Source organism: Haliotis rubra, unplaced genomic scaffold (assembly GCF_003918875.1).
Source record: "Haliotis rubra isolate DU_JTF1 unplaced genomic scaffold, ASM391887v1 Scf488, whole genome shotgun sequence".
NCBI lineage: Eukaryota > Metazoa > Mollusca > Gastropoda > Lepetellida > Haliotidae > Haliotis > Haliotis rubra.
In genome coordinates, this window is record NW_025767177.1 from 552,526 (window position 1) to 579,739 (window position 27,214).

General features: G+C 39.3%; 1 protein-coding gene across 1 annotated transcript in view; it reads left to right on the plus strand.

Annotated features, from left to right (window-relative positions):
* The window catches only part of LOC124291256 (voltage-dependent calcium channel type A subunit alpha-1-like), a 299,650-nt gene that overhangs the window by 190,844 nt on the left and 81,592 nt on the right, over window positions 1-27,214 (plus strand). Inside the window, 10 exon segments of the mRNA XM_046728197.1 lie at window positions 2,434-2,573; window positions 5,105-5,211; window positions 8,560-8,724; window positions 11,511-11,725; window positions 12,579-12,682; window positions 16,295-16,410; window positions 18,133-18,198; window positions 24,831-24,944; window positions 25,092-25,173; window positions 25,802-25,929. Of these exon segments, the coding sequence (XP_046584153.1) occupies window positions 2,434-2,573; window positions 5,105-5,211; window positions 8,560-8,724; window positions 11,511-11,725; window positions 12,579-12,682; window positions 16,295-16,410; window positions 18,133-18,198; window positions 24,831-24,944; window positions 25,092-25,173; window positions 25,802-25,929 (1,237 nt within the window).

The window sequence follows — 27,214 nt, forward strand, 5'->3', positions numbered from 1 at the left end:
ATACACTTCATAAATTGCCAAAAGTAAAGTACTTTTAGTATATAAATGGAATAATACTTTGGTGATTTTTTTTTCCTCCTGCCTTTAGGTTTTCTGATGAAAAAATCTGTTAAACAAGAAATATAAATGGTCTGGCATAAATAAAATCATGAAGAAATGTTATCAGTGCATATGTCCTTGTGTTTCAAAAACCAAAAACAATACCTCATGACTCAGAAATGATGATTTTGATGCAAATATTAGTCATACCCTAGGTTAAAAAGATCCACTTCCAGTTTGGTTAAAATATTCTATGGCACCTGCGGGCTGTTGAAAGCTGTGAAGAGCATGGCATTCACATCACTCAGCATCCTGATACAATGATTCACTTGGACTGAGTTACCAGTTCCAGCTGAATGAACTGGAAGTGGGTGTGTGTTTTATTCATGGTTATTCTGAAGAGGAACAACATATTAGTCATAGTAAACATACTCTACTGACGTCATGCAGTACAGTTACTGACAATCACTCATATGACAAACAATGCTTGGGCCATACATGGACGATATCTGGATATACTCATAGAAATAAATAAGGGAACACATGAAGGTACAAGTGTGCCTTTATTTATTTCCAGAATTTCATCCACAGTGCAATACATACCTTGTGAAGAAACCTGGAAATGAATAAAGGAACACATGAAGGTACATCATTTCCATGGGTATATCTCACAATACTTTATTTGTGCTCTCTCACAATTTGGGTAGCCTAGTGGTTAAATACAGAATTTCATCCTCAGCGCAATACTTGTGAAGAAAAACCGGGTTCGATTCCCCACATGGGTACAATGTGTGAAGTACCATTTCTGGTGTTCCCTATTGCTGGAATACTGCTAAAATATAAAACTACATACTCACTCACTCACTCACTCACTTACAAGCAAGCCTTCTTAGGCAGATTCATTGGCATCTGATCAGAAATTCTTTTAGCAGTTCAATTATGTAAATTAAACAATAGATCCAGTAAATACTTGCACATACCAGTATATGTCCAGTAAATACTTGCACATACCTGATTTATAAAGGATTTACTTGTAACCATGGTAACAGCTGACATTATGTTACATTGTGGCTGAAGCTTGAAAGCCTGCTTTCATTTCAAACATCCTCGAAATGGATGCTGTTAGTGAATTTGCTGCTGGTTGATTTCGCAGACTTCAGACATGGTGCGAAGTAACACAAGCAGTGCCACCTAGTGGGGTGTCAATTACACAGGTCTCATTCCTGGTGGTGTTAATTGCTTTGTGTTGACAAGAGACATTGATCAATATTGATATTGCCTGCACTACTCCGGCTAAAGCATCTGTAAAGAATACATTGAAACAAAACATTGCAGTGGAATAAAAGCACTGATTCATTACATGTCCATGATAGTGATAAGTTACATTTGTGGCGACATAAACAGAAATCAACATGATCTGATTGCTTTATAAAAATGTAATGCATACATTTAATGAATGATGAGTTTAAACACATTTGTAGTATACATTTACAACTTGTGTGGCTGAGTACTAAACTATACTTGCACACAGGCTATAGAAAAGGTTAGCAACAATTCCCCAATGTAACATAATATTCATTAGTGCAAAGTTCATATAAATGTTATGCTTTATATATTTAGTACTAAACCTAAAACTGCAAACCTCACTACTGTAACACAAATGTAATAATAATAGTGATAATAATAAAGTTATAATGTAGAGCACATTAGTTTCCTTTTATGACATCTTTTTACTGTTTTAATCAAAATACAATAGCATGCCCCTTTCTCTCACACCCACACCCACACCTGTACGCAAACATACACACTTATGCACACATGCACACATAATCTCTCTCTCTCTCTCTCTCTCTCTCTCTCTCTCTCTCTCTCTCTCTCTCTCTCTCTCTCTCTCTCTCTCTCTCTCTTTCTCTCTCTCTCTCTCTCTTGCTCTCTCTCTCTTTCTCTCTCTCTCTTCTCTCTCTTTCTCTCTCTCTCTCTCTCTTTCTCTCTCTCTTGCTCTCTCTCTCTCTCTCTCTCTCTCTCTTTCTCTCTCTCTCTCTCTCTCTCTCTCTCTCTCTCTCTCTCTCTCTCTCTCTCTCTCTCTCTCTCTCTCTCTCTCTCTCTCTCTCTCTCTCTCTCACACACACACACACAGAGTGACACCCACTCAAAACCACATCTGTTTTCAAATTTTCAACATGTATAACTATAGTATGTTTTAGTTCTAATTTATTATAAGATATCATTAAGTTCTTGAATCAATCTTAAAATTTGTCGAATTCTGCTGAAACACAATTGCTTATTGAGTAAACATAAAGATTTGTCTGTCATCAACGACGTGTAGATTTCCACATATTCCAGTATCCTAACTCCATGTTTCTGTATCCTAACTCCTTGTTTCTCTCGTTTCAGGATGATACAGAAATATACTTTCTGGGCATCTTCTGTGTGGAAGCTTTACTAAAAATTGTAGCTCTAGGTTTTGTACTTCATAAAGGCTCATATCTACGAAACATTTGGAACATAATGGATTTTATAGTAGTTGTTACAGGGTAAGTCATTAGTTTATTACATTTATTACAATTTGTCTGAAAGTCATTAAACAGTAACTATTAAGCCTTTTGGGGCATCAATATTACAATGGAAATTAATGTAGTATTGAAGTTTAATGACCTTCAGATATTGAAATTGTTGAATGACATGTTTTCATCCTCATGTGATGTCATTTTGTATTTGAGATGTCTAATTGCAGGCAGTCATATTTTGAGTGTTCCCCCGATCAGTGAAAACTGAAATATGGGAAATACTGATTTTAGAATCATCCATGAGATCTGAGTTATAATGGCTCATATCCTAAGCTACCATGTTAGTTGGGAGGGAGATGAGCAAGTCACAGGTGACAGTATGATCCTTGTATAAATCTGACCAACTCACTACCGGTCTTAACTAGTGGTGTTCCGATGATCGAAAATAATCGAAAATCGATCGCAAGAAGGATTAAAAAATTGTTAAAAAACATATTTTCGATTAATTGGAATTTTGTTGTATTAGTTTAAAACATTTGAATGAAGTAAACTAGCGATTAAATTTGACGAATATTCACGAACAAACATGCGTTCAACAGCATAAAGCTATGTGCATTGTAAAATTTTAACTACTTTCATTGTTTAATTACACTTCCAGTGTCTTTCTTCCATGCATGCATTTCATTGCATGACAGTATTAGTTATAAGGAACATTTATTAGAAAAAACCTGGGGAAAAACCTTCAAATTGTTGATTTCATTAAAAATATATATTTCGATTATAATCGATAATCGTTCACCACAATCCTCCGATAATTGATAGTGGATTTGGTTTCCGATTCCCAACACAAGTCTTGGAACACAAACATATAACATGCTGCCCTTACCATGTGTAAAAATTGGTTTACTAAATATTGATGCCCTTACCATGTGTATAAATTGGCTTTACTAAATATTGATGCCCATACCTAGTATATAAATTGGTTTACTAGATATTGCTGCCCTTACCATGTATAAAACTTGGCTTTACTAAATATTGCTGCCCTTACCATGTGTAAAACTTGGCTTTACTAAATATTGCTGCCCATACCATGTATATAAATTGGTTTACTAAATATTGCTGCCCTTACCATGTGTAAAAATTGGTTTTACTAATTATTGCTGCCCTTGCCATGTGCAAACATTGGTTTACTAAATATTGCTGCCCATACCATGTGTAAAAATTGGCTTTACCAAATATGTGTACCAGGTGGTCTTTATAAACAATGCCCTTGTCATGAGTAAGGATTGACTTTTAAAAACTGTTGATGGAATCGCCGAAGAAGGACACCGGTGTCCGTAACCTTGGTAATCCCATCATGTACTTGATCAACTATTTGATCACCGATTCCAACATGATCAACAGCTCAATTGTCACAGATTCCTGTTTTCTTTCACAGAACTATTGGTTTAGTTTTCCCGCTGGTGGACCAATCACTGATAAGATCCCTTCGAGTGTTAAGACCCTTGAAATTGGTTACAGGGATAGAGAGTGAGTGAAATAGACAGGGGAGTGGTTATTAACACCCTTACTTATTTCTCCAAGGCGGTCCTGGTTGATTGACGGGCACCCCTGTAGACAGCTTACCTCCCTTTACCATTCTCCATCATCATCTTTTAAACATAAATATACCTAACTTTTCAATAGTATCAATATAAACACTTTTCTCTTCATGATTTAGACATTGTATAAAAAGTCAGATTTTTTTAAACTGGTATTTTTAAATTAATTTGATTTACAGATTAGCAGATAATATGAATAGAATCAGAAAATTATTTTATTTTTATGAAATACAGTTTATATCCCCAGCAAGCCATCCCTTGCTTCTTACATATTGTCATTCAGTTTCCAACAGGTTTCATTCCCATGGTGCTGGTATGCTAATTTTGTACCCCAGTATGTACTTGTATGACACATGTTAAACACTCTCTTTCAGCTCTCATATTGTGTTAGAAATTGTTCATATGAGCCTTTACATTTTCTATTATTTTACAATTTCTGAAGCCCATAATACTTACACCTGCATTAACTCTCCTATAATTTCAGTTGGTTGGTGAAAGTTTTTATATCACTGCTACTTTGGACACAATATTTTCAATATTTTAGAACTATATCTGTTTTCACATTAACTAAATTTTGCCTTTAGTTGTATTTCAAATCTAGCTTGCAGAAATTCATTTGAAGTTTGGTTTTCAATTTATGATTTGTAACAAAGTTCACATGAAACTTTGATGTCAATTGAACTTTGAAATTATTTCATATATTTCAAAGTCAAGATTGGATATATATTTTTTAAACTTTACTTCAAACTATTTCATTTTATACTTTTCTTCCGTTTTTGTTCATTTTTTAAAATTCACAATTTCCATAAAAGCAAAAGAACATGAAATGGAACCATACACTCAAACTCAAACTAGTTCCCGGTAAAAAGCAGTGTCACTCTTCACTCCAAAACACAACCCAGATATCCCCAAATGGTAAAGGGTTATTATCGACATGTTTTATTTTACCCCGGGCAGGTTTATAACCCTTCTTCATACAAGCACTTCCTCATCATCTTTCGACCTGCGAACCCTCCGAGCTGTCAGGGTTTTAAGACCCCTGAAGCTGGTGTCTGGAATCCCAAGTATGACCCATGATTGGGATCAAAATTTTGCATGAAGGCCCTATAGTTTAACTGTGGTTTGGTAATGTTGTTTGTGTCCTACCAGAAATTGTCAACAATTCTTCCTTACATGATTCGAAATCCCAGTGGTCAGTATATTGTCCATTTCTGAAGTGTTCCCCAGACTGACGTCAGTCTCTCATGCCATAAGTATATCTCTCAGTCAGTGAGGACTTTCAAGTCATGGTGAGATTGAATTGCTGACACTGTGCCCTCTTCTAACATGTCTACTCTTGCATGTTTGAATAACACTTCCTAGACTAGCTGAATGAACTTGATTACATAGCAAGGACACCAACTTGAGTGGTAGTACCATTGTTGATAGTTTTGTGTAGACATGCTCATATATCATTGTCATCAGGGGCTTATGTTACCCACATGGCTGAAGCTAACTTGCAAATTGATACAGCTTGTGTTGGCAAGAATGTTGTGCACCATGTTGGAAACTGCTGTTCCTGTGTCCACAGATTGCATCTGGAACATGATGTCCCCCTCGTTCCTTAGTATACATCATGGCAGATGTAACCTGTGGATTGTCAGACATGAGTGACAATTAGTTATGTTATGCAAATCACCATATTGGTTATCATGTCATCATCTGGGTTGTCATCATCATCATCTGGGTTTTCATCAAGAGGGTTGTCATCATCTGGGTTTTCATCATCTGGGTTTTCATCAAGTGTGTTGTCATCATCTGGGTTGTCATCACACGTGTTGTCATCATCTGGGTTGTCATCTATCAGGTTGTCATTGTCACTATCACAATCCTATGTTCCCTACATCTCCACATGGTCATTCATATAGATCTCTGTGTTTGTCTGTAGATCTGTCAGTCTGTCCTTTTTCTCCTATCTTTGTCTCCTTGTGTATCCCTTATGTTCTCTGTCTCTCCAAACATTCATCCATTTACCCTGTGGCTATCTACCACAATCCAGGCTGTGCTTACCCACGTGACCCTCTATTCACAATTCAGCCTCTCTTTACCCTGTGACCGTCTACAATCCTACCTTACTTCACCTTGTGATTTATCATCCATCTACCACACTATTATCCAGCATCTGTCTGCTACCAATCCATCTACCACCTACCAATCCTTCATCTATCTCCTAACAATCCATCTACCTGTCCTGCATCTATCTCCTACCAATCCATCTACCTGTCCTGCATCTATCTCCTACCAGTCCATCTACCACCTACCTACATCCTGCTATCTCCTACCAATCCATCTACCTGTCCTGCATCTATCTCCTACCAATCCATCTACCACCTACCTGTTCTGCATCTATCTCCTACCAATCCATCTACCATCTACCTGTCCTGCATCTATCTCCTACCAATTCATCTACCACCTACCTGTCCCGCACCTATCTCCTAACAATCCATCTACCTGTCTTACATCTATCTCCTACCAACCCATCTACCACCTACCTATCCTGCATCTACCACCTACCTGTCCTGCATCTATCTCCTACCAATCTATCTACATCTACCTGTCCTGCATCTATCTCCTACCAATCTATCTACCACCTACCTGTCCTGCATCTATCTCCTACCAATCCATATACCTATCCTGCATCTATCTCCTACCAATCCATCTACCACCCACCTGTCCCACATCTGCCAACCAAACCATCCATTCATCACCTGATATAATCTCTGATGTCCTGCAGCTTGCTGACATACTTCAGTTCGATGGGGTCCACGACCTTCAACCTGCGTACCCTCCGAGCCGTTAGGGTTCTCCGACCCCTCAAACTAGTGTCTGGGATTCCCAGTATGTACCCTGTGTGGTCAGCGCCAAAAGGCCTGGTCACCAATGTGGCGGTGCTCATTGTTTCTCTATCATTCAGGTGGCAGCAGCTAGTCATGATCTCCCCATGTCATCTACCGTCTCCTGCGTCTAACACACTCAAACATTAGCTTCTGGATCAGATAACACTTGCTCTTTTCAAAACAATTTCAATTTTTTAAACATTTATTTCAAATAATCAGACAGTTTAACAATTCAAAGATGGTGAAAAAATGATAAATAATTTCATCTTTTGGTGCAATTTTACAACAAAATGTTTAGATTCAGTATCTTATTCTTCTGAAAGGATTTCAAGCATGCAAATTCATCAAAAGATTCTACAAATTGTTGAGTTTGAGACGAGGTAGAGGAGATCATTGTCGTGCATGTGGCTGACATTGTGGCTAAATTTTCTGATATAGGGAGGGGGGAAATGCATGCCACCACCTGTCAATCATGTGTCTCTGTCATTACATCACTCATCTCCAGTGTGTGCTATTTCTTATTTCCAAGCCATTGTTATCTATTGTGTTTGGTAAATCACTGATCAATGTAATTAGTGTTTGGTAGCATGCTTGTTTATGTTTGTAAATATGTTTTAGTTTTGTAACACATATTTGAAGCATCATTTCTTTCTGAATGCATGATCTGTCGTAACTGTGTGTGATGTTTTTAATTAAATCAGTAGTTATAATTTTGAAAACTAATAATAATACAATACTTCTTATTGAGATTTCTATCAGCATTTCTATGAAATGTAAGCATGTATTTATATTTTTAATTCTTCAAAGTTTACTTGTAATTTTGCAAGAAGCTTATAGAGCTGTTATTATTTCCGAGATAATTAATTTTTAACTTTTTACAATACTGAGAAAAGAATATGAACAGTTTCTGTCAATGTTTTGTAAAACACTCACTAAGTGGTTGACCAAGAGATGTCATCTATACTATCATCATCACTATATTTGGTACCCCTACTGGAGGTTCTCAACCCTCCATATTGAAACAATATTCATCTGAAGCCAGTATTGGACGACATTGTTAATTTTGATCTAAGGAAATTAAAATTGCCTTTTATCGATGGGAAGTTTGATAAATGCACAATGAACAATAAACCCTGAATCACATGTGATGATCTCTTGATGATGTATTTCAAAATTTCAGTATACACAGCACTGACAGAAACGTATTTGTATGTCTCTGTTTTGAATGTATGTAAAACCACAAACATTTTTTTTTTTCATTTTTCTTGTCTTTAAAAAGCAGTTATGTGTATATATAACATTTAGCTATTACTTTCAATCTTCTTTTAATAGTGTTACATGTTTTTAAATTTTAAATGTTTTTTAAAAATGTAAATTTCAAAATGTAACAAACCTGTCTAATCTGTAGTCAGTATTTTTCTAATAAAATCATTTGTAATATTCTTCTTATGAAAAAGCAAGTTTTTATATTTCACTGTGAAGAAATACTTTCATTGAAATGAGTGTGTATACTGAAACGTCTTTTGTATATTTCAGGTTTGCAGGTGGTGTTGAAATCTATCATAAGAGCCATGGCTCCACTGTTACAAGTGTGTTTATTGGTGCTTTTTGCAATCATCATCTTTGCAATCGTGGGCCTGGAGTTCTATTCCGGTGCTTTCCACAACGCTTGTTTCAAAAACCAATTTGGTAGAACGTTAGGTGAGTATTTCATGCAATGATATCACATACATGCAATGTAGCTGGTATTAAACTACATAAGTAGGGAAACCAAATATTGATTCTTTCTTTAAAAACATAATTTATTCAAAACTATATATGGTTTAACATGTTCATATTTTCAAATACCAAATAATAATGTTTTCTGTTAATAATTTATCTCCTAATCAAAGAGCAATTTTGAATTATATTTGGTAAATTCAGCTAAATATACCTTAAGAAAATGAACTTATAATTTACAGAAATAGACATTTTTCAAGGATTCCATTACATCAAGGGTCAACTTTGTGATACATGCAATTGTACATATAATGCTTAAATCGTATAGGCCCTCAGTCCCCAAGTGATTTTTTTGTGCTCATTTGTGACTTTGATATTACCTTATCATTCTTTCCTTTCAATACCTAAAACAGCAATACTTATTTGGGATTAATGGAAGAAAGATTATATACTGGAATTGTTAACAGTTAGAAGACATAAAACATTGCTTCTATTTTGAATATTCTGAATGTTTTTGCACAAATATCCTTAGTATTGTGTGTGGATTGTATTTAGCTGGTTTTGACTGCATAATGGAATCAGATGGACGTCCATCTAAACCCAAGCCACACAGCATTGGGACGGAGAGAGTTCTTGTTCCATAGTACAGAAGGATTCTGGTTGATCCTGTGTCATGGACCTGTGAAGATCCGGGTTGGAATTGATCTTCAGTAACCCATGCTTGTCGTAAGAGGCAACTAACTGGATCGGGTGGTCAGGCTTGCTGACTTGGTTGACACATGCCATCAGTTCCCAATTGCGTAGATCGATGCTCATGCTGTTGATCACTGGATTGTCTGGTCCAGACTCGATTACTTACAGAAGGCCGTCATGTAGTTGGAATATTGCTGAGTGCGGCGTAAAACTAAACTCACTCACTCACTCACTACTGAGTCATGGACCAACATGGGTACCTGCCAGATCTTCATAACACAAACTGACTCTTTTCTTATTAGAAAACTAGGTGCTCATTCTGAATGTTGCATCAAAATTTCCTAGCTTCAGGTTTTATACTTCTATCACTTACCATCTGGGAAGGGCAGTTGTCGAACGATTGACAAACTTTGTAGGCTATCTGGTTAGGGATTGAAGTCCTTTGTGGATGGTCCAGTTAAGGATGAAGTACTTGTAGGCTGTCTGGTTAGGGATTGAAGTCCTTTGTGGACAGTCTAGTTAAGGACCGAAGTACTTGTAGGCTGTCTGGTTAGGGATTGAAGTCCTTTATGGATGGTCTAGTTAAGGATGAAGTACTTGTAGACTGTCTGGTTAGGGATTGAAGTCCTTTATGGATGGTCTAGTTAAGGATGAAGTACTTGTTGAAGTCCTGTCTGGTTAGGGATTGAAGTCCTTTGTGGATGTTCTAGTTAAGGATGAAGTACTTGTAGGCTGTCTGGTTAGGGATTGAAGTCCTTTGTGGATGGTCTAGTTAAGGATGAAGTACTTGTAGACTGTCTGGTTAGGGATTGAAGTCCTTTGTGGATGGTCTAGTTAAGGATGAAGTACTTGTAGACTGTCTGGTTAGGGATTGAAGTCCTTTGTGGATATTCTAGTTAAGGATGAAGTACTTGTAGACTGTCTGGTTAGGGATTGAAGTCCTTTGTGGATGGTCTAGTTAAGGATGAAGTACTTGTTGGCTGTCTGGTTAGGGATTGAAGTCCTTTATGGATGTTCTAGTTAAGGATGAAGTACTTGTTAGGGATTGGCTGTCTGGTTAGGATGAGTTGAAGTCCTTTGTGGATGGTCTAGTTAAGGATGAAGTACTTGTTGGCTGTCTGGTTAGGGATTGAAGTCCTTTGTGGATGGTCTAGTTAAGGATGAAGTACTTGAGTCTGTCTGGTTAGGATGGGATTACCTGTTCTAGTTAAGGATGAAGCCTTGTGGATCTTCTGGTTAAGGACAAACCTGTTGACTGTCTAGTTAGGGATGAAGAAGTCCTTTATGGATGCTCTAGTTAATGGATGAAGTGAACTCAAAATTTCTAGTTAAGGATGAAGTAGGGATTGAAGTCCTTTATGGATGTTCTAGTTAAGGATGAAGTACTTGTTGGCTGTCTGGTTAGGGATTGAAGTCCTTTATGGATGTTCTAGTTAAGGATGAAGTACTTGTAGGCTGTCTGGTTAGGGATTGAAGTCCTTTATGGATGGTCTAGTTAAGGATGAAGTACTTGTTGGCTGTCTGGTTAGGGATTGAAGTCCTTTATGGATGTTCTAGTTAAGGATGAAGTACTTGTAGGCTGTCTGGTTAGGGATTGAAGTCCTTTGTGGATGGTCTAGTTAAGGATGAAGTACTTGTAGACTGTCTGGTTAGGGATTGAAGTCCTTTGTGGATGGTCTAGTTAAGGATGAAGTACTTGTTGGTTGTCTGGTTAGGGATGAAATACTTTGTAGGTAGCTAGTTAATGATTGAAGTACTTTGTAGGCTGATATTGTTGATATTGCAGCCATTTCTATGTAGGAATTAAGAAACTGATCAAATTAGAAAGAATGTCAGGATGTTGACATCTGGAACATGTCATGTTATTTTGCAAATTGGAGGCATACCACCTTACAAAATAGATACAAATATGTTCCATTTATTTATTTTTTCAAATGTACATGGCAACTAAATATATTTTTGAATATTCTGATACATGTATCTACCTAATACTGGCTGATTTCAATTTTATTACTTGATTAACAATTTTCTGATTTTCCAGAAGTTGTTGACTTATGTTATGATTTTTCTTCCAGGTGACATCGATTATGGTGATGAACCTGATATACGACCGTGTGCAAAAAATCCCAATTCTGCAGGAGGTTTTAAGTGCCAATTAAATATATCTAAATGTAAAGAAGGTTGGCAGGGCCCCAACTATGGAATCACCAGCTTTGATAACATCGGCTACGCTATGTTAACAGTGTTCCAGTGCATAACCATGGAAGGATGGACCACAGTTTTGTACTATGTAAGTTACACAAGACGGACCAAATTACAAGACGATTTCTTCTCAGAGATTTTATGTACTGAATGAATATTCATATCCAAACATTCTTCTCTACAGATTCGTTCGATTCCCTACATGGGTACAATGTGTGAAGCCCATTTGTGGTGTCCCCCGCCATGATATTGCTGGAATATTGCTAAAAGCGGTGTAAAACTCACACTCACTCACTCACTCACTCACTCACTCTCTACAGATTCTTTTGGATGAGTTGAGTGTTTATTGACATCTAAGAAGAAAGAATAATCAACATTTGTTTTCACCCTCGTTCCAACACAAAAAGGGAGATGGGGCAGCCTCATGGCTAAAATATTCACTCACATTAATGGCCAAAGACCCATGCTTAATTCATCACATGGTTACAGCATTTGAAGGCCATGTCAGGTGTCTCCTGGGGGCGGTGGGGTAGTCTAAGGGTTAAAGCTCGTCATGCCGAAGACCCGGTTTGATTCCCCACATGGGTACAATGTGTGAAGCCCGTTTCTGGTGTCCCCCTCCGTGATATTGCTAGAATAGTGCTAAAAGCGACGTAAAACTATATTCACTTACTCAGGTGTCTTCCCACCTTCATGTTTTTGCGAAATATTGCTGAAAGCTAAAAACCGCATGATACCATATTCAATGACTCAGTCCAAACGGAAACCTAAACTTGGTTGTGACAACTTCTCCTGTATGTCATTGCTACTGGTTCAGTAGTAATCTGTTGTTTCCAACTCTAGTCTACATGTCACAACAGAAATTGATTCAGTGCTCCGCATGACCTTCCAGTTTAGTTACATGTTTCCAAATAATAATGAATGTTTTTTTTATTTTTCAGACAAATGATGCCTTAGGGAGCAATTTCAACTTTTTATATTTTATACCTCTCATCGTCCTGGGATCATTCTTCATGTTGAATCTAGTACTGGGAGTCCTCAGTGGGTACGTACTGTGTTTTCATCAATGGCAACAATATTTCGTGGTCACATGGTCACAACAGTTCTTTTGGTTACAGGTTATTTCACCCCAACACATTCACCCCATACAGTTTCACCCCAACACATTCACCCCATACAGTTTCACCCCAACACATTCACCCCATACAGTTTCACCCCATTTAGAGGATGTTTCACCCCAGCAAATAATTATTATTATTATTATCAACTATAAAATTGTTTCAGTAAATAGTCAGTTTATGGAATAAAAGCAATTTACAGATAAATTTACTCACTGGATATTTAAAAGGTATCAATTAAACATTACCGGTATTTATCAATGGGTATTAAGTATATTAGCGGAACTGTCACTACCATAGCTCACAGCAATCTGTCTATTAGGGGACATACAGAAGAAACTAGGGAAATCCTATTGCAATTTTCATAGCTATATTGTGCAATTTGTCATTGAAGTTTTTCTGTTCATTTAGTCCTTATTAATTAAACACACAATCATAATTAATATGCATTGATGTTATGATGGATGGATATGTTATCAAATATTACCCAGCATCAGAAGCTTCGAGAATATGAGTACATATAAAAGTTATCTTGAATCATCTTGTAAACCATAAGAAGCTATGTTCTTGTGGTAGGTAAATATCGTCTTACTGTCTGCTTAAATTTGTACCAAATGAAAATAAAAACTTGATTATCTATCTACCATTAAGTGTGATTCCCATATGCTTTGGGTAATTTTAAAGCTTTAAATAGAGGCAGAGAAAATCGGTTCTGTTTCAGAAAGTTATTGCAGCTACAAGTACGGTAGTGCCTATTATATAGTTAAACATAGACTTATGATGGTCGTCGCACGGTGAAACAGGCTCCATTTTGTTATTATTGCAAGTTTTCCTTTGATCATATCAGTCCTGCCTTTGGTGGATTTCTGAATAGATATCAGTCTAAACACCTCTTTGACATAATGATTGTTTTTTTACACAATCTCATATGACTGACAGAAATTTGAATATATCATGCTTAAAGATTGCTCATGTTAGTCTATTTGTATTTATACCATACATTGACGTCATGACAATCTTTTCATATTGATTCTGCACTAAATGAAAAATAGTGTCACTTTGAGGGTTATTTGAATCTTGATTTTTTAAGATTTGGTGTAAATATGGATAAATGATGCTAGTTATCTTCAAATGCATCCCATTTCTAGTTACTGCATGGTGGGGTAGCCTAGTGGTTAAAGCGTTTGCTCGTCACGACGAAGACCTGGGCTCGATTCCCCACATGGGTACAATGTGTGAAGCCCATTTCTGGTGTCCCCGCCGTGATATTGCTGGAATAGTGCTGAGAGCAGCATAAAACTAAACTCACTCACTACTGTATAAACTACAAACACTTGAATCAGGTTGGGTTTCATTATACTGCAACATTCATAGATGCAAGAGTAGTGGTGTTCCGATGATCAAAAATAAATCGAAAATCGATTAAAAGAAGGATTAAACATTGTTATCGATTGTAAAAAACATATTTTCAATTAATCAGAATTTTGTTGTTTTAGTATAACACACTTGAATGAAGTAAACTAACCATTAAATTTGACGAATATTCACGAAGAAACATGCGCTCAACAGCGCTCAACTGTGTCTTTCTTGCATGCATGCATTTCATTGCATGACAGTATTAGTTATAAAAAACCATTAATTAGGAAAAACCTTTAAAATTGGTCATTACACTAAAAATGTATATATTATATTTCGATTATAATCGATAATCGTTCACCATAAGTCCTCCAATAACCGATAGTGGATTTGGTTTCTGATTCCCAACACAATTCAAGAGAGATATATATGGTTAGACAGGCAGATAAGATTTTCTTAAGCTCCAGAGTTGTTCTTGATGTCTGAGACTCTTCAAGATCTTAAATAAGACTATTCTGGACAAGAGATGTTCCTGAAGGTTCTATATTAATCTGCTGACGTCAGCTGTGAGTGTAGCCTGCAACCAGGGCATCTTTCCTTCAGCTCAGTCTAACCGTTGTTGACCACGTCTGGATGACCCTCGTTGTTGACCACGTCTGGATGACCCTTGTTGTTGACCACTTGTTGATGACCCTTGTTTGACCGCTTGTTGATGACCCTTGTTGATGACCCTTGTTGACTGACCCTTGTTGACCACATATTGATCACTTGTTGACCACTTGTTGATGACCCTTGTTGACCACTTGTTGATGACCCTTGTTGACCACATATTGATGACCCTTGTTGACCACTTGTTGATGACCCTTGTTGACCACTTGTTGATGACCATGTTGTTGACAACACGCTGTTAACCCTTTGTTTTGTTTGAAAGACAGTCCTCGTCTGAAATTGATGAGCAATTAGCAATGACTGCCTTTCCTCAATCTTTCATGAATCTCTGTGGTCCAAGACTAGGATGTAATTATGTAAATGTAGCAATGAAGTGGGTCACTTCAGCCGTTTTCGATTGTAGAGATCAAAAAAGAGTCAAAGCCTTTCAGTGAGCCATTCATTCCAAGACGTGCGATGGACCGATTTTGCTAATTCTGAATGTGGATCGATATCCACCAATCAATACTACTGCAGTAGCAGCAGTAGCGGAGTGTTGGATGATCCATCCTCAATGCAAGTCAGCAAATACAAGCAGCGTTAGGCTTTCGATCAATATCCAAGCTTGTTTACATCACAGGCATCACATGACATCACAGGCGTCACATGACCTGTAGGCCTCATTCATTCAAAATGTTCACCAACCAATTTGTCTCGAAGCTTTAAGCTTTGACCAACTGAAAGCCTGTGTGTTTTGAACACAATGTGATTAAATTCAGAAATAGTTCCACAATCCTTGAACATCACTCCGAAAAGGAATCCATTTTGATCTCTGTGTGTATGTGAATAAATAATTCAAAGATTACCTTTTTTGAAAGTGTTACAACTATCAGCTGTAGTTGGTTTCAGATTCATTCAGGCTTTTGTCATTACTATTACTAGGGCCTTTTTACCTCCACCTGGGATTGAAAACACAAGTTAATTCATAATTTTTACATCACACAGGAATACCTGAAAAACATAGACAAACGTTTGTATCAAGTTTATTTATACAATCCTGGTTAAAATCCACCCCTCCTATTGTGAAATAATTGTTATTATTATTGTAAGAAACAGTCAAAGAGAATTGGGTGGTTAGACTCAGTAAGTTTGATGCTCTTCATGTGTCTGATGTTGTGGCCTCTTGCTTATGTCACTGCTGACCCGTGAAGATCAGGGTTAGAATTGATCTTCAGTAACCCATGCTTGTCGTAAGAGGCGACTAACAGGATCGGGTGGTCAGGCTCGGTGACTTGGTTGACACATGTCACATTATCGCAATTGCGTAGATTAATGCTCATGCTTTTGATCACTGGATTGTCTGGTCCAGACTCGATTATTTACAGACTGCCACCATATTGCTGGAATATTGCTGAGTGCGGCGTAAAACTAAACTCACTCACTTATGGTAGCAACATTCCTTGACTTACTCAATTGTAAAAGTACCTGCATATATTGAAACACTTTTTTGTGATACAAATCTTTCCTTTCTCCAGCGAATTTGCCAAAGAGAGAGAAAGAGTAGAAAACCGTAGAGCGTTCTTCAAGCTACGTAGACAGCAACAGATAGAACGGGAGTTGAATGGATACCTGGAGTGGATTTGCAAAGCGGGTAGGCTTCGCTTCATTTCATTTTTACTATAGCTGTATATTTAGTCATGACACTGACAACATGCTGGCAGTCACCACAAACAAAATGTTGTCATGGTGATATAGCTGTATATTTAGTAAAGGCATTGACAACATGATGACAGTCACCACTAACTTTATGTTGCCGTAGCGATGTAGCTGTATATTTAGCCAAGGCACTGACAACATGCTTGCAGTCACCATCAAAGCCACGTACACCACCAACACTATGTTCACCACCAACACCAACAACCACCTTCACCACCAACACCACCTTCACCACCAACACCACCTTCATCACCAACACCACCTTCACCACCAACACCACCTTCATCACCAACACCACCAACACTACCTTCATCACCAACACCACCTTCACCACCAACACCACCTTCATCACCAACACCAACAACCACCTTCACCACCAACACCACCTTCACCACCAACACCACCTTCATCACCAACACCACCTTCATCACCAACACCACCTTCACCACCAACACCACCTTCATCACCAACACCACCAACACCACCTTCATCACCAACACCACCTTCACCACCAACACCACCTTCATCACCAACACCACCAACACCACCTTCACCACCAACACCACCTTCATCACCAACACCACCTTCACCACCTTCACCACCAACACCACCAACACCACCTTCACCACCAACAACCACCTTCACCACCTTCACCACCAACACCACCTTCACCACCTTCAACACCAACACCATTTTCACCACCTTTACCACCTTCACCACCAACACAATCAACACCACCAACACCACCAACACCACCTTCACCATCTTCACCATCAACACCACCTTCACCACCTTCACCACCAACACTATCTTCACCATCAACACCACTAACACCACCTTCACCACCAACACCACCAACAACACCAACACCACCTTCACGACCCGTGAAGATCCGGGGTAGAATAGGTCTTCAGCAACCCATGTGCTTGCCATAACAAGGCGACTATCTTGTCGTAAGAGGCGACTAACGGGATCGGGTGGTCAGTTTCGCTGACTTGGTTGACAAATGTCATCGGTTCCCAATTGCGCAGATCGATGCTCATGCTGTTGATCACTGGATTGTCTGGTCCAGACTCGATTATTTACAGACCGCCGCCATATAGCTGGAATATTGCTGAGTGCGGCGTAAAACTAAACTCACTCACTCACTCACTCACCACCTTCACCACCAACACCACCTTCACCACTAACACCACCTTCACCACCAACACCACCTTCATCATCAACACCACCAACACAACCTTCACCACCAACATCACCTTCACCACCTTCACCACCAACACCACCTTCACCACCAACACACCAACACTACCTTCACCACCAACACCACCTTCACCACCAACACCACCAACACAACCTACACCACCAACACAACCAACACCACCTTCACCACCAACACCACCTTCACCACCAACACACCAACACTACCTTCACCACCAACACCACCTTCACCACCAACACAACCTACACCACCAACACAACCAACACCACCTTCACCACCAACACCACCTTCACAACCAACACCACCTTCACCACCAACACAACCAACACGACCTTCACAACCAACACAACCTTCACAACCAACACCACCTTCACCACCAACACCTCATTCACCACCATGTTCACCACTAATGCTATGTTCGCTTCGCTCTAGAAGAAGTGATACTCAGTGAAGAAAAAACCACAGATGAAGAAAAGTTAAAAATCATGGAAGGTATGTATGGTACGTCGACCTTTTTACACTCTCCTCGGTGCTGTGGTCTGTCGTTATGTTTGTCTGTCGTCATGCTCAGCTTCAAACCTGATAGCCTTATGTTAAAAAAACAACTGATAATATACACTTTCTAAAACACCTAGGTGGTATTCATAGAAAAACTGAGGTCTTTCTCAGGTCAAAACCTAGGTTTCTGAAATCTGACTCGGCTACATGTAAGTTTCTGCTAAATCCAGAACGTAGCTAGTATCCAAAGAAAAGATAATTGATTTTCATCTTACATATGCACATGTCCTCTGTGGGATTCCCAGTTATGTTTAAAATTCTGGTGAAAAATATGTCAAAAATAAATGTAAAGAAGATGAAGCAGAACTGGGCCGAAGATGTTCTTCTAGTGTTGACGGAGTTGTACAAGCAGTCCATCCTGTTTTGGAAGGGAACCTTGGTCTGGGTGGACATGGAACAAACTTTTTGACAATATGACAGATGACAAACGTGTGATGCACTGATTGACAACACTAGAAAAGGTGGTCTGGCTGACACCTTGATCATCTGCTCTACACAACAGAATCTTTCCTGTTGCAGAGCGTCTAAATGGAATCAGCACTGAGTGTGCCGGGTCAAGTGTGTGGTTATTAGGGGTGTCACGATACACCAATCTCACGATACGATACGTATCACGATTTTAAGGTCACGATACGATACGTATCGCGATACATAATTTTCGGCCTGTTCATAGCATTACCTTACCGGCAACGTACGCGTTCGCTGATTGGTCCATCAAAATAGTCTAGCCAATCACAAAAGATGTTAGTTTCCAACCTATTTTTTAAGTAAAGCTAGCTACATCTATTTATCGGAGCGGTCTCGTATAATTTTACTATCAAGACTTTGAAGGAGATGGATATAGCATAAAAATTTGAATCGATCAAGTTTTAAAATAGGAATTGATACACGCAAGCATGTATCGCATATCGTTTCATCGATACATCGATGCATCGATACATTCGCGTATCGCGACACCCCTAGTGGTTATTGTTAGTTGCAGACGCTATGTCTGGTGTTATTACATTGGTGACAAACCTAAGACCATTTCAATCTGAATGGTATCGCCAGATGTATTCCTCCACATCATTCTATTCATCAAGCCTTTGCCTTCTTTGGTGGAACAGACCGTGAAGGTCCGGGTTAGAATGTGCCTTCAGTAATCCATGCTTGTCGTAAGAGGTGACTAATGGGATCGGGTGTCATCGGTTCCCAATTGCACAATTGATGCTCATGCTGTTAATCAGTGGATTGTCTGGTCCAGACTCGATTATTTACAGACCGCTGCCATATAGCTGGAATATTGCTGAGTACAGCGTAAAACTAAACTCACTCACTCACTCATTGGTGGAACAAGAGAGCCTCAGTGGTATGGCAGCTATATATTTTGTTTACTGACTTAAGTCCAACACTTTGTAGTTAACACTAACCAAGTCTTAAGATTTAAGTGAGGGATGGCCAAAACTTAAGCCTAGGTTGCTTGTCTGAAAGTCAGGAAAGGTAAACTGCTAAGTCTTCTTTCAGACTTTAGTTCTTTTATGAATACCGCCACTGGTGTTAATCCAAGGGTGCATGAGTACCAACAGTATTAACCCTGGGATATGTGTGTGTCTGTGTGTGTGTCTGTGTCTGTGTGTGTGACAACAGTATTAACCCTGGGATACATGTGTGTCTGTGTATCAACAGTATTAACCCTGTGGTACATGTGTGTGTCTGTGTATCAACAGTATTAACCCTGGGATATGTGTGTGTCTGTGTAACAACAGTATTAACCCTGGGATACATGTGTGTGTGTGTGTGTGTGTGTGTGTGTGTGTGACAACAGTATTAACCCTGGGATACATGTGTGTCTGTGTGACAACAGTATTAACCCTGTGGTACATGTGTGTGTCTGTGTAACAACAGTATTAACCCTGGGATACATGTGTGTCTGTGTGACAACAGTATTAACCCTGTGGTACATGTGTGTGTCTGTGTAACAACAGTATTAACCCTGGGATACATGTGTGTCTGTGTATCAACAGTATTAACCCTGGGATATGTGTGTGTCTGTGTATCAACAGTATTAACCCTGGGATATGTGTGTGTCTGTGTATCAACAGTATTAACCCTGGGATATGTGTGTGTCTGTGTAACAACAGTATTAACCCTGGGATACATGTGTGTGTGTGTGTGTGTGTGACAACAGTATTAACTCTGGGATATATGTGTCTGTGTGTGTATTAACTCTGGAATAACATGTGTGTGTGTGTGTGTGTGTGTGTGTGTGTGTGTGTGTGTGTATCAACAGTATTAACCCTGGGATACATGTGTGTGTGTCTGTGTGACAACAGTATTAACCCTGGAATATATGTGTCTGTGTACCAACAGTATTAACCCTGGGATACATGTGTGTGTGTGTGTGTACCAACAGTATTAACCCTGGGATATGTGTGTACCAACAGTATTAACCCTGGGATACATGTGTGTGTGTGTGTGTGTGTGTGTGTGTGTGTGTGTGTGTGTGTGTGTAACAACAGTATTAACCCTGGTGTGTGTGTGTGTGTGTGTGTGTTTGTGTTTGGGTGTGTGTGTGTGGGTGTGTGTGTGTGTGTGTGTGTGTGTACCAACAGTATTAACCCTGGGATACATGTTTGTGCGTGTGTGTACCAACAGTATTAACCCCGGGATACATGTTTGTGTGTAACAACAGTATTAACCCTGGGATGTGTGTGTGTGTGTGTGTGTGTGTGTGTGTGTGTGTGTGTGTAACAACAGTATTAACCCTGGGATACATCTGTCCTATGAAAGAAGTGATTGAAATTTATAAACCTCCTACCACCACCCCTAAACATCCACGTCCAGCTTGTTGACTATCCAGGCGAGCTGATTCTCTCCATGTCTTACAGGATACTGCAGGTGGTGTATGCTTTGATTTTATTATTACAATTTACAGCTTCATGATGGCATGGTGTTGTTTTTATTTTATTTTGTGCATGGAATGTTTCCCCTTGTAATGGTAATTAAACCAATGTATTTGCATGAAATCTTGTACATGGTGTTTGAATGTTAAACAAGACGTAGCCATAGCCTTTGAATATTTTCTACAGATACAGGACACTTTTGTAACATGTTGTTTTAGTTAAAGATTCATTCTAAAGTTGATTTTACAAACAGATTCAAACGGTAAAGTTGGTTACCCAAACCCAAATTGTACGTGGTCGTCCGGGGGGCAGTTGTCCACAGACTCCACTGGTAGCAACAGCACCGTGAAATATGGCGTCCCTGAGGAGGTGTTGGAAGAGTATGGTGTTTGCAAAGTTGACAAATGTCCAGATTCCCCACAGTTGTCAAACTGTATTGATGTGGACTTGCTGTTGAGCGACAGGGGTAACCGACTGGTTGGCAGGCCATCAGACAAAGGTTGGATCCACACCCATCCTCCTGAACCACCCCATTATTACCACCCTTTGCCTACCCATGACTAGGAGCTTGGGTGAGGGGCTGCCAGACAACCATCCCAAACCCAGACTCATACCTCAACATGGAATAGTGTAGGGTTCAGTAGGGTCCCTGGCCTAACCCACACCTGTGTTGTCTTTCTGGTAGGACTATAGCAGCTGATGAATATACAAGAGTCATTATGAACTGAGGATGGTTGTGTGAGTGAGTGAATTAAGTTTTACACCGCACTCAGCAATATTCCAGCTATATGGCGGCAGTCTCTAAATAATCGAGTCTGGACCAGACAATCCAGTTATCAACAGCAAAAGCACTGATCTGCGCAGTTGGGAACCGATGACATGTGTCAACCAAGTCAGCGAGCCTGACCACCCAATCCTGTTAGTCGCCTCTTACGACAAGCATGGGTTACTGAAGATCAATTCTAACCCGGACCTTCAGGATCTGAGGATGGTTAAACCCTGTCTATTACATAATCATTATGTGAAAGGTATAACTACTTCTTCATCATCTGTTGATTCTTTCATATATACACTCTCATCTTCATATAGTGCCATAATTGTCAGATAGCAAATATTGCCCTAATTATGTGGACAGATTTGTCTATTTTTGAAACTTTCTTCACACAGACATCATTGAAAGCAAAATAGCCCTGATAAAAGCCACGTATTATATGTAGATGAGAGTGTATGTGACAAGTCCCATTCCTGACTTGCACACATTACATTAGAGTAGCCTTGACTACATTGCTGGTGAAGGATGACTTGGTGAATGTCTTTCAGATTTCAGCAGCCACAATATTCATATTACTGATCTCTGTTTTCTGAAAGAATTGGTACATTTAACCCAAGGAATTATCATGATATATGTTCATTGTATTTTTTTGGAATGTGCATGAGTTGTCAGTGTTTTACTTTTCAGGAAAGTAGTAAACCTGTTTTGTGTTTCTAAAAGAACATGATTGATGATTGTATATTTGTAGACTTGATATGTAGACATATTGCTGATTGAGGTGGGTGTGGCCCAATCAGGCAAAGCACTACAGGAGTTGCATGTTCTTGGCATGCCAGATACCCATGGGTTCAAATCCTTCATGGCCTGATTATGTCCCTTGGTTTGTCAGTACCGTCTTTGTGACCTGGGGCAGGTGGGTAGCCTAGAGGTTAAAGCGTTGGCTTGTCATGCCAAAGACCTGGGTTCGATCTTCACATCGGTACAATGTGTGAGGGCCATTTCTGGTGTCTCCCGTCGTGATATTGCTGGAATATTGCTAAAAGCGGTGTGAAACCATACTCACTCACTGTTTGAGACCCGCGTCACATCAAGATCCCCTCCCACATTAAGCTGACACACTATGGTATAACTGTTTACTGGAGTACTGATTTAATTCACATATATGTAAATTACAAAGAAAATGTTTTTGAAAGTATATTATAAATACAGTCTGAATAGTTTCTCTTGTTAGAAATTGACATTGGTTAGTTGTTGACTTTCATTGTTTAATGTATTGAACACACCAACATTTGTCATTGTATGAACAGATTCTGCGCCTGTGGAAGGAGTGAATGTATGTGAATCATCTGGTTGAAAAATGTAGATGTGTGTTTGTTTATTCTGAAAGAGAAGAAGTGTACATGTGTGTGTGTTTATTCAGAGAGAGAAGAAATGTATATTATAAGTTGTTCACTGGTCACGAGGGGGGCATGGGTTGATGTACCCTCGATGTTTGTTTATGTTCCCTGAGCCCAAAGGGCGAGGGGAATATAAACAAACATCGAGGGTACATCAACCCATGGGCCCCGAGGGACCAGTGAACAACGTATGTATCTTACCGAACACCTTAATGTTAATTTTGAATTGTTTTAAGCACGGGTACAAATGTTTATGTAGCCATCACTAGACTTTGCTGACAAGAAAAACAGATTTAGAGTTATCTCCCTTCCATCAATTTGCATTCGCAAAACATCGGTAATTTCCGTACATCATACGTGATTCAATGTAATTCGAGATAAAGAATTACTACCACGAAGTACCAGATGAGTTGCCATTGACAGCGGGGTACATTGAAATGTACCTAGCTTGTAAGCGGGGTACATTGAAAATAATAGAAGAGCACTCAGCCAATGAGAAAGCGACATTTATGTGTGAAGTAAGATAAGTGTGTTTGTTTATACAGAGAGAGAAGAAATGTACATGTGTCTTTGTTTATCCAGTGAGAGAAGAAATGTACATGTGTGTTTGTTTATCCAGAGAGAAAAGAAGTGTACTTGTGTGTTTGTTTATCCAGAGAGAAGAAATGTGTACATGTGTGTTTGTTTATCATGAGAGAGAAGAAATGTACATGTGTGTTTGTTCATCCTGTGAGAGAAGAAATGTACATGTGTGTTTGACCTTTGAGATAGAGATACATGCATGTGCATTTGCTGTGAGTGACATGTACATGTGTGTGTAAAATCTATGTGTGTTCTGAGAGTGAAACATACATAAGAATCTTCTGGGAATAAAATATTAGTATGTGTCTTGTTGTCTGTACATGTGTGTCCTGTGTGCGAAATATGTGTGTATGTGCCAAATGTGTGTGTGTGTCCTGTGTGGCAAATGTATGTGTGTTCTGTGTGTGAAATGTATGTATGTGTCCTCTGAATGAAATGTGTGTGTGTGTGTGAAATGTATGTGTGTTCTGTGTATGAAAATGTATGTGTATGTGTTCATGTGTGTGAAATGTATGTGTGTGTGGCAAATGTATATGTGTGTCATTGAAATGTGTGAAAAATGTGAAATGTATTTATGTGTGTGTGAATGAAATGTGTGTGTGTGAAATGTATGTGTGTGTGTCCTGTGTGTGTGAAATGTATGTGTGTGTGTCCTGTGTGTGTGAAATGTATGTGTGTGTCCTGTGTGTGTGAAATGTATGTATGTGTCCTCTGAATGAAATGTGTGTGAAAAGTATGTGAAATGTACATGTGTTCTGTGTGTGCCTTTGTGTGAAATGTACATATCTTCTGTGTGTGAAATTATGTGTGTGTGAAAGGTATGTGTGTGAAAGGTATGTGTGTTGTTGTGTGTGTGTGAAAGGTATGTGTGTGAAAGGTATGTGTGTTCTGTGTGTGAAATGTATGTGTGTTCTGTGTGAAATATATGTGTGTATATTTCAGCACGCCGTCGTGCAGCAGCCAGGAAGATGAAGCAGTTGAAAGGGGAAGAAACAGATGATGACAACAACGAGCTAAATGATGAAGACCTTCTGTCAGATCTCAGTGGTTTCCCAGGTAATACACACCTTTGTTCCAATTAATACTACCATGCGTAATGTTTACCTTCCGCTCAGACGACTTTATAAGCTGTAATGTCTCATTCTACATATTCCTGTTCCTATTAATTCATCCAAATAATGTTTATGATGATTGTTTTTCCAGGAAATAGAATAGGAAGAAATGCTAAAAACCGCAAATTAAATGGCAGATGTGGATCATTTTGGAGAGCTGAGAAAAGATTCAGGTATGTTCTAGATATGGCTCAGGTCAACCTAGATCCCAGGCTATTTACTCTGTCTCAGTAGGGATTGTAAAGTCCGGGTGAAAAGACAGCCCCACAATCACTGACATGCACTTAATAACTAACATTGTGTTTACAATACCTTATATATGTACAATCGCAACTATGTATATATGTATAAATCCAGCTGATATGGGAGATATGGCCTTTGATAATTTGCCTTATATACAGAGCCACTATATTCTGCATAGAGTTGTCATAGAACTAACACATTATTTCACTGAGCAATTGGGGTGGTGGGGTAGCCTAGTGGTTAAAGTGCTGGCTCGTCACGCTGAAGACGCTGAGTTCGATTCCCCACATGGGTACAATGTGTGAAGCCCATTTCTGGTGTTCCCCGCCGTGATGTTGCTGGAAAATTGCTAAAAGCGGTGTAAAACCAAATTCACTCACTCATTTATTGAGCAGTTGCTGTGTGCATTCATGTACACATGGAAATATTACTTCAACACAATGAATATACTTCACAAACATTGAAGAAAACAACCTTTAATACAACCTATATAACTCTATCTCACATATATGATATCTTTAATATACAGGCAATGCAGAACAATCAAATTCTTTTCAGATTTTCTATTCGCAAGTTAGTGAAGAGCCAAGCGTTCTACTGGATTGTGATCGTGCTGGTGTTCCTCAACACAGTGTGTGTGGCCTCTGAACACTACGGCCAACCGGACTGGCACTCTGACTTCTTATGTGAGTCAACTGTAGTCTGGGTCTGGGGATTCAGTACAGGAATATAGGTATCAGTACCTGGGGATTCAGTACAGGGATAAAGGTATCAGTATCTGGGGATTCAGTACAGGGATATAGGTATCAGTACCTGGGGATTCAGTACAGGGATATAGGTATCAGTACCTGGGGATTCAGTACAGGGATATAGGTATCAGTACCTGGGGATTCAGTACAGGGATATAGGTATCAGTACTGGGGAATTCAGTACAGGGATATAGGTATCAGTACCTGGGGATTCAGTACAGGGATATAGGTATCAGTACCTGGGATTCAGTACAGGGATATAGGTATCAGTACCTGGGGATTCAGTACAGGGATATAGGTATCAGTACCTGGGGATTCAGTACAGGGATATCAGTACAGGGTATCAGTACCTGGGGATTCAGTACAGGGATATAGGTATCAGTACCTCAGGGGAGGTTCAGTGGGGACAGGGATATAGGTATCAGTACCTGGGGATTCAGTACAGGGATATAGGTATCAGTACCTGGGGATTCAGTACAGGGATATAGGTATCAGTACCTGGGGATTCAGTACAGGGATATAGGTATCAGTACCTGGGGATTCAGTACAGGGATATAGGTATCAGTATCAGTACCTGGGGATGTTCAGTACAGGGATATAGGTATCAGTACCTGGGGATTCAGTACAGGGATAAATGTATCAGTACCTGGGGATTCTACAGGGATATATATGGGGGAGTTCAGTACAGGGATATATGTATCAGTACCTGGGGGGATTCAGTACAGGGATAAATATGTATCAGTTCAGTACAGGTATATATGTATCAGTACCTGGGGATTCAGTACAGGGATATAGGTATCAGTACCTGGGGATTCAGTACAGGGATATAGGTATCAGTACCTGGGGATTCAGTACAGGGATATAGGTATCAGTACCTGGGGATTCAGTACAGGGATAAATGTATCAGTACCTGGGGATTCAGTACAGGGATATAGGTATCAGTACCTGGGGATTCAGTACAGGGATATGTATCAGGTATCAGGTACCTGGTATCATACCTGGGGATTCAGTACAGGGATATAGGTATCAGTACCTGGGGATTCAGTACAGGGATATAGGTATCAGTACCTGGGGATTCAGTACAGGGATATACCTTGGGGTATCAGTACCTGGGGATTCAGTACAGGGATGTATAGGTATCAGTACCTGGGGATTCAGTACAGGGATATATGTATCAGTACCTGGGGGAGGTATCTCAGTACCTGGATTCATACAGGGATAT